This window comes from Monopterus albus, unplaced genomic scaffold, assembly GCF_001952655.1.
Source record: "Monopterus albus unplaced genomic scaffold, M_albus_1.0 scaffold40.1, whole genome shotgun sequence".
In the NCBI taxonomy this organism is placed as follows: Eukaryota; Metazoa; Chordata; class Actinopteri; order Synbranchiformes; family Synbranchidae; genus Monopterus; species Monopterus albus.
Window position 1 is genome coordinate 3550105 of NW_018127920.1, and position 9481 is coordinate 3559585.

Sequence of the window (9481 nt, forward strand, 5' to 3'; positions counted from 1 at the left end):
AAATCTCCACTTATATTTGTTTTTCATAATTTGTATGAAAACCATAGACTGAATCTTCACCAAAAGTCATAGCAGAGTATTACCAATGGGAAGACTTGACATACTTAAATTTGGTGCACAAACCTCCAAAACTGAGGGCGAAGTAGCGGGATGAAATTTTGGCCAAAGAAAAACAAAACAGAAGAATAATAATAGGAAGCCTAAAGGATACTCCATCAGAGCTTACACACGTAACAAGTAAATGTGGTGCTCCAGAATTAAACTGTTTTTGAAATTGTAGTCAATAAACCCTCAGAATATTTTTCCCAACACACAAACTGTATGAGCATGGTAGGAAGGGTATTTACCAAGTCCATTGTGTTTATTTTGTTTCTATAAAAACCTAGGCGCACCTAAACAACAGAAAGAAATATATAAAAGCTAGCAACTTTACTGACATGGACTGAAATGCCTTTTTGATGCAGTCTTTAATGTTTATGAAAATGATATGTACTACTTATTTATGAATTCAGTTCCACTTTCTGATACAGGAATAAAGATCTGTCTTTGGTAATAAATAAATTTATAATGAATACATCATTAATAAGCCATCAATTGCCATTAATAGAAACAACTTTATTTGGTCTCCTTCAGCACACTTTCAGATGTTTAACATGAGTACTGTAAACTTCACCCATCCTACTAAATAGTGTTAGATAAGCTGTTCTGAATCACTCACAGCCATGAAAACCTCAATTTGAAAATGATACAAAAAACCTTAAAGATATAGTCAGCAGTTCTAATTCATTACACAAAGGGAGAGATGGTTGAAAATGTACCAGCTCCACTGCTTCCACTTACAGCCTATACAACTAAACAATGCAGGAGGACAACAATTTAAAAAAAAGAATAAGGACTATTATCAGGGAAGGTTGACCCATGTAAACATAGCTATGTGCTACTTTCCAAAGTTGGAGACCTCTGGAATTTAAAAGGGATGAGGAGGTTTCTCTTTTTGGGTCAGTAAATTATTTGCTATGTGCCACTGAAAATTGTTATGGTCAGTATGAAAATGTTCAATTAGGTAGCTAATCTTTGTTGTAATGTTATGTTAGCAAATTAGACATTAACTGTGTCACATTAGCCTGTTTGCTAAATCAACTTTTCCAGGGACATTCAACTAAAATGGTACTTTGCAAATGTATGCGGTTGTTCTGACTTCAGCTAGAGCAGCTGGAGATTGTCTGTGCCCCACTTGCTAGCATTCTAATGTTTGCTTTGGTATCATTGCTGTGGTAATGCACACTTATTAAATGTGAATGATGTGGTTACAAGTTCCTATCTGAAGCTCCTTGTGCATTTGTGTACATGGTGATCAAAATCAAAATCCTCTGGTAGAATCACTGACTATGCCTTTAAAAAATATTATAGCCAACACTTTCTATACATCAGTACAATCTTACACCTATTTGTGATTTTGTATGAGGAACATCCAAGTGGTGCTGTGTGACTGTTAGAACTATCCTGAGTTACAATTAGTCAAAACATTAAAGCATACCAACACAAAATATCTCAGTCTTTGGTTACATTCAGATGTGTGATCTCCATGAAGGAACTGCCACTGCTTCAGATTATGCTGCTGAGAAGTTTGTTCTGATGGAGTCCTCTCGTAAGTGACGATGCTTCCTAGTGTCCTCCTCTTCATTATGTATGCGACGCTCAATAGTAATCCTGTAGTTTTTTCTGCCAAGAAATGAATCATATTAAAGCATATGTGGTTAATAAAATTTTAAAAATTGGAAAAGTTGCTATATCGATACAAGAACAATGTGATGACGTTCAATGGAAACAGAGAGAGAATTAATCATAACACGCATGAAGCATGTGGCTTAATGTGCCCATCTGAGATAGGTAGAAGATAGTATATGGGGTAAGGAAGCTGCCAAATAAAATGTGTGTAATAATAAACATGTTCTTATTAGTCTATGGTTTTACATAAATTAAGTTGCACACAAAGTTGTTTTTGTAAAGTTTTGTCCAATCATAAAATACAGTATGTAGTGTGTTTTTTGATTTTGACAATACAATTCAAAAAGCAACTTTAAGAAGCTACAAATACGAAGCAAAAACTTACATTTGTGGTTTATTCAATATGAATACACATTTACAACTGTGAGTTGACTGTTAAAAATACATCACAGGGTCACAGGCATAATACACTGAGCAGAAGAAACATTGATTCTACAAACTGCATGCATTCAAAGTTGGGACTTTATTCTTGACTACTGAAGCCTGATGGATGTGCTTTGACAGATGTGAAATGATATTTTAGGTTAGATTTAATATATCTGGGCTAGATATATTTAAATAACTTTAATTTTATTGAAGATTAGTGATGTTCACTGTGTATTCAAACATGAGAAATCTCCTGACACCCACAGACAGTTGGCTGCATGATGTGCATTTGCATCTACATGGTGTTGACACATCGAGCCTATGGCAACGGTAAGTTACCCAATTAGCTGTTAGCATACTTCTGCCTATTTAGCTTTAGGAAATGAATGTCTTTAGAACTTTTGTCAATACATAAGATCATGAATTTAGTTTATCCCACAATGTTTTCCAGTTATTTCTGTCATTAGGTTAGTGGAAAAATTCTGGTGCCAAAAGGCCTGTGTTCAACTAAAACTGTTGTATATTATGTTATTAAAGCTAGTACGCATTAAACTGTTTTCCTTAAGCAGCAGGCTGCACCATACTGGGAAATGTTGTACTGCAGTCACTTATATACAAAATTATTTTATACATTTGTTCTCTTTTACTATTTGACTTATACTTCTCTGGTGCATCAGGTCATGAATCCCAGTGCCTGCTGGACATGCAGCCTTTCAACAATCATGCTGCCACCAGTGTGGAGAGTCTACCTCTGTCCACAGTGACAATGGTGTACAAACAGGAATGGGAAATTATTATTTGCTATGTTGTCACCTGTCAATCAAATGAGTTACTGTGCTGCCAAGTTCGTTTGTGTCAGTATCGCCATTAGATAACACTTTGTTCTCAAAAACACACAAACCAGAGCATGACTGCCTGAAACACTGTATTCATACTGCAGAATCGTGTTGGTTTAGGTCATGGTTTATGCAATTGGCTGACCATAATCCTTATCATACAAGTACTGCACCAGATAAATAATATATACCTGTTACACTGGGTTTCCCATTTCTAGTCAAAGATCTATTAAACATGGATAAGTTATATTAAGAAATAATCAATAGTAAAGTATGCAAAAATTAAGAAGAAAACTTCCATGCTGCTATGTTGAACATTTATTTCAAATCTGATATACTGTATGACATCGCTGATGTGCATACCAAAACACCAGGATTCAATTCAATTAAATTTTATTTGTATAGCGCCTAATCATAACAAAAGTCATCTCAGGACTTTACAAAGTAAAGTACTTACTATTATTAATATTATAGAGGAAAACCTAACAAATCCCCCTTGAGCAAGCCCTTAGTGACAGTGTGGAGGAAAAACTCCCTTTAACGGAAGGAACCTCCAAAAGACCCTCGCTTTTGGTGGGCGGCTTTCTGCCTTGACTGGTTGGGATGAGTGGATAGAGGAGAGAGTAAAGAAGTAAAGCAACAAGACACAACAACAAACAATCAAACACTGGGCAAGTTGATGTGGCCGGTGACTTCTCATCAGAGACGTAGAGCTCCAGAGCCAGGGCTACCTGCAGAAAGGTACAGGGAGAGAGAGAGAGAGGACATACTACAGGAGAGAGGAGACACACAGGTAGTGACACGTAATGGTGGGGTATAGATGCATGCCATTATACTTCTGTGAACCATGTGCAGTAGACCTGCACTCTGAGTGAGGTTGGGATGATAAGGCACTATGAGGTCTTTAAGATACGATGGAGCCTTGTCATTAAGGCCTTTGTATGTTAGGAGAAGGATTTTAAATTCTATTCTGGATTTTACAGGGAGCCAGTGGAGAGAAGCTAATATAGGAGAGATATGATCTCTCTTGCTAGTTCCTGTCAGTATTCTGGCTGCAGCATTTTGGATTAACTGAAGACTTTTTATGGAATTATTGGGACATCCCGATAGTAAAGAGTTACAGTAGTCCAGCCTGGAAGTAATACATGCATACAGTAGATCAGTTTTTCAGCATCACTTTGAGGCAGGATGTTACTGAATTTGATATTGCGCAGGTGAAAGAAGGCAGTTCTAGAGACTTGGTTTATGTGTGATTTAAAGGACATATCCTGATCAAAAATGAGTCCAAGGAGGTAGAATACCATGAACTAAGAACCCACTAAAGTAAATAGCAAGTAATGCATAAAGTTTACTACTAGCAAACTTTATATGTCCAGCAGTTATATTATCCAAACTGCAAGCCTTTTTATCTTCTAGCTTCATAACTGCCGGTTGAATTTCTAGTACAGTAACAACTACAACTGATTCATTTATGTTACTAACCCTAAACCTGTCACTTTTAACACAGTTAAACAGATCATAATAATGGTTCTGCCATAATTGAGCAATCTGAACCACATACACTTGATGGCAATAACGTTTTACTATTATTCATGACTCTGACTTCTTTCCAGAAACCATAATAGCTTTATTTTACATCTTTCTTGCAAGTGACTCAGACCTCATTAAATTCTTTTAATCTATGTTTGAATGTATATTCATTTGTGTGCATATGAAAAATGCTGATATTATATAAGTGATAAATGTGCTTTCATACAGAATTAATGTTTTTCTTTTACACACGGTAGTTGACCTTGTTGACATAATTTACTTGTTAGCAACAAAAGAGTGAACGTCAGGTCATGTTTGTGAACTAAATGAATGAGTTCTTTCATTGAATGTTTTCTTTAGTTTTTTCTCTTTCTGTGAGTATAATTGTAAACAGGGTGTTGCTGTAAAGTAGCATATATACTCAACCTACCCTGTATAAATAAAAAAATAAATGTATTCATAATTTAAATAGCGGTTCATAGGCCACTTATGACGAACAAAAAAATCAAGGCTCATGTTTACCCCGTCCGGTATGGGGTTGTCGGGGCCCCACCCTGGTGCCAGACCTGGGGGAGGGGCTTGCATGTGAGCGCCTGGTGGCCAGGCCTATACCCATATAATTTGAAAGGTTGTATGGCCAACAGGTACTAAGAATCATGACCTGAAACAACAGACAAACAAGTATGTCACATGGCAAAATACATCATAAAAAAGAACAGCTGTATAAAATAATCTTAATTAATAAACAGTTTTACATGAACACAGGCCTTGTAGCAGCTGAGTTTTTCAATAACTTAATGACAGAAATTACTAACCGATGCATACTGTGGGATAAATTAAATTCATGAGTTTAAGTGTTGACTCAAGTCATAATGACATTCAGTCCCTAAAGCTTAATGGGAAGGAGCATGCTAACAGCTAATGGGCTAACCTACCTTTAGGCTTGCTGTGTCAGCCCCATGTAGATGCACATCATACAGCCAGCACTCAAACTGTCCATGGGCATCCAGAGACTTATCATTTTTGAACTCAGGTAAAGTGAACGTTGCTCTATGTCCTGAGACCAGGCAGCAGGTGGAATAAGTTTCCAGGTGTTAGCGAACCATTAGCTAGTTAGCTGACTGGAGAGCGCCTCATTTCCACTGCAGATCCCAACCAAGGTCATAATAATCACTGATCATCAATTTTAAAAAAGTTATTTAAATGTATCTAGCCTGTATCTATTACATTTAACCTATCATTGTATATTTGTCAAACAACATCCGCTGGGCTTCAAGAGTGAAGAATTAAGTCAAACTTTGAACCCATGAAGTTTTTATAATCAGTGCATCTTCTGTTCAGTGCATTATGCCTGTGACCCTGTGATGTATTTTGAGTCAAGGCACTGTTATGTTCATACTGGAGAAACCAGAAATGTAAGTTTTCACTTCATATTTGTAATTTCATAAAATTGTAACTTTTTCAATCATATTCTCACAGATAAAATACACACTACATATTTTATATAGGAGTTGACAAAAGAGTTTACAAAATTAAATTGTGTACAACTTAATTTTTGCACAACCATAGACAAATACACATGCATGTTTATTAGTACACACATCTTTATTGACAGCTTTCTTACCCCATAACAGTGAATCTGTGAAGGTTTTTCCACCACTTTTTCCACATGCTGAATCCGAACTTGTATAAAATGAAGAATATCATGTGACTGATGACCGGCCAGGGCCTTTCTGTGTTCTTCCCACGGGTTTCTTTTAGGTACTCTGGCTTCCCCCCACAGTCCACAAACATGCAGGTTAGGTTAACTGACAACTCCAATTTGCCAGAAGGTGTGATTATGAGTGTGAATGGTTGTCTGTTTCTATTTGTTAGCTCTGTAATAGACTGGCAGCTTGTCTAGGGGTCTCATTTATAGCCACTGCATATGCACAAAATGGGGCTTGAAATATGCGTATGCCACTTATCATGGAAAAGTCTGGACTTAAAAATAAAAAAACTTGCCAAGAGAATATGTGTATACCTGTACAGAAACTCTAAACCATTCATACATGTACTGTATGCATATTTTGAGCTTGGGGGAAATTGGTGACACTGAAAGTGAATCAGTAAACTGAAGCCAGATTTTATATTGATCCTTCTAACAGGTTAATTTCACTTTATATCAAGCCAATAATAGGGCAGCACGGTTCTCCCCATGCTTGCGTGAGTTCTCTCAGGGTACTCTGGCTTCCTCCCACAGACCAAAGACATGTAGCTTAGGTTGATTGGTGACTCTAAATTGCCTGTAGGAGTGAATGTGGGTGTGGGGGTCTATGTGTTAGCCCTGCGATGGATTGGCGACCTGTCCAGGGTGTAACCCGCCTTTGCCTGATTGCCGGCTGGGATTGGCTCCGGCCCCCCATGTGACCCCGTTCAGGGACTAAGCGGTAGAAAATGAATGAATGAATGAATCAAGCCAATAATTATATATCCACAATATAATACACATTCAGACAGGTGTGTTATATTGTGTTTGCTTGTGGGACACTTGTTATTCCATAAGCACCTCTTTCTTTTAAAAGGTACAGTCCAAATCTTTACCATTTACATCTGTTCATTATTAAACAATTATTACATTGAAAACAATATAGCAGGTCATTATTTGATGCGATACCTCATCAATTTTATTCTTGGTTCAAAATAAACAAACTTCAATTCTGCCTGCAGCACATTCCAATGAAGTTGGGACAGTAAAGCATTTACCACATCTTAAATGACAGGACTGAGGACACCCAGTAATTAAATGTGTCAGGTGTCATTCTTCCTGCAAGCAAGTCTTAAGGTGCACAACAGTCCTGGGTCTTCATTGACACAATTTGCGTTTCAAACTGCTCCACACATCCTCTATTGGGGACAGGTCAGGATTGCAGGCTGGCTAGCCCAACACTTGCACCCTTTTCCTCCACAGCCAGGCCTTGGTAACATGCACAGTATGATGTTTTGCATTGTCTTGTTGAAATATGCATGGGCATCCCTGGAAAGATGTCATCCTGAAGGCAACATATGTTGCTCCAAAGTCTCTATGTGTTGTTCAGCATTAATGGTGCCATCACAGAAGTGTAGGTGACCTTTGCCAAGGGCACTGAGATAACCTCAGACTATATGCCAGCATTGTATGTCATTAACGTTGTGTCCCCTCTCTCTCGTAGTGTGTCCTCTCTCTTCCTGTACCTTTCTGCAAGTAGCCCTGGCTCTGGATCTGTATGTTTCTGATGAGCAGTCACCAGCCACATCAACCTGCCCAGGTTTTTTTTGTTGTTGTTGTGTCTTGTTCCTTTTCTTTACTTTTCGCTCCACTCACCCCAACCGGCAGGCAGAAAGCCACCCACCAAGAGCTGGGGTCTGTCAGAGGTTCCGTTCGTTAAAGCGAGTTTTTCCTTCCCGCTGTCACCAAGCCAATAATAATAATAATAATAAGGCCTATACCTTACTTTGTAAAGTGTCCTGAGATGACATTTGTTGTGATTTGGTGCTATACAAATAATTAAATAAACTGAAAGGCAGACCCTGGCTTTTGGACTTGTTGCTGGTAAAAGTCTGGATGGTCATTTCTGTCTTTGGTCTGGAGCACACGGCATCTATTCCTTTAGGCTCAGTACAGTTTTAAGTGGCATTTTTGTATGAAAACAATGAAATGATGACTCCATTTGAAACAGGTGATGTCAACAGGTGACTGCATCATGATTTGGTACAAAGGTGGCATCCAGGAAGGGCCGAGCCCTTTAGGAGCAAAGATGGGCCGAGGACCACCAGTTTGACAACATATGTGTGAGAAAATTATTGAAATGTTTAAAAACAATGTTCCTCAACGAAAGATAGGAAGGGATTTGGATATGTCACCCTCTGCGGAGAAGAACAGTGTGTAAAGTGCACAAGGCTAAGCTGGATGACCATGATCTCTGATCCCTCAGACGTCACTGCATCAAGAATTGTCAGTCTCCTATAAGCGATATAACCACATGGGCTCAGGATGACTTTGGCACACCTGTATCAGGCACTACAATACATAGTTACATCCAAAAATATGGAGATAAAATACTATCAAAAGTGTTACAAATGCGTGTTTAACGTTTTGTCTGTAACAAGCGATTTGTGTGTGTGTGTCATGAGGATCACAAATGCGTGCTGCGCAATCTGCACGTATAAAGCCATTTGTGTGTGTGTGTCATGCTGTTCACAAATGCATGCTGTACAAACTGCACATAAAACACATTTTACAAATGCTTAAAATCGATTTTTTGTGTGCAGTTCTTTAGAAAGTACGTACACATTGTTACCTATGCATGCGTGGACACACACAAATCACCTTCCGCGCACACAGATTTTTGAGAGTGTTTTTCCACACTCTCAAAAATCCACGATCCACGGTGCGTTTAAGGACACGTGGAAAACGCGGACATCTGAGTTTCCAAACCTGTTTCCCAAACAAAAGTATTTACACAACGCTATTCCAAATGGACATTACATAAAATAAACAAAAATATCTAATACATAACACGTTTTAACAGAGAACATTCCAGTTGCCTGCAGTTTGTGGTGCATGTTCTAAATTTTTATATATTTAGAATTTAGAAGTTATGAAGCTAAAGTTAATGTTCCGCCCTGCTGAGTTTATAGTTTTTCAGTAGGGCATATTTTAGTGATGCACATATTCCTCCCGACGGAGTTTGTTGTTGTTTTTCAGTGGGACATGTTTTAGTGATGCACACCGCTAGTAAGTTTAGCATGAAAACAGTCACAGGTTGTCTCTCCTTCGAATCTATGTATCGAACCATCCACTTATCTAGCATAGCACGACAAACCGTGGAGCATATACAGTGGGTACAGAAAGTATTCAGACCCCTTTAAATTTTTCACTCTTTGTTATATTGCAGCCATATGCTAAAATCATTTAAGTTCATTTTTTCCTCATTAATGTA

The 9481-nt window shown here is 38.0% G+C and overlaps 1 protein-coding gene across 1 annotated transcript in view; it reads right to left on the minus strand.

Moving 5' to 3' along the window:
- Window positions 1–668: 668 nt before the first annotated feature.
- npr3 (natriuretic peptide receptor 3) overlaps window positions 669–9481 on the minus strand; it is a 51122-nt gene continuing 42309 nt past the window's right edge. The window contains exon 8 of the mRNA XM_020599164.1: window positions 669–1722. Coding sequence (XP_020454820.1) covers window positions 1611–1722 — 112 coding nt within the window. The 3' untranslated portion in view covers window positions 669–1610. The remainder of the gene's footprint in view (window positions 1723–9481) is intronic.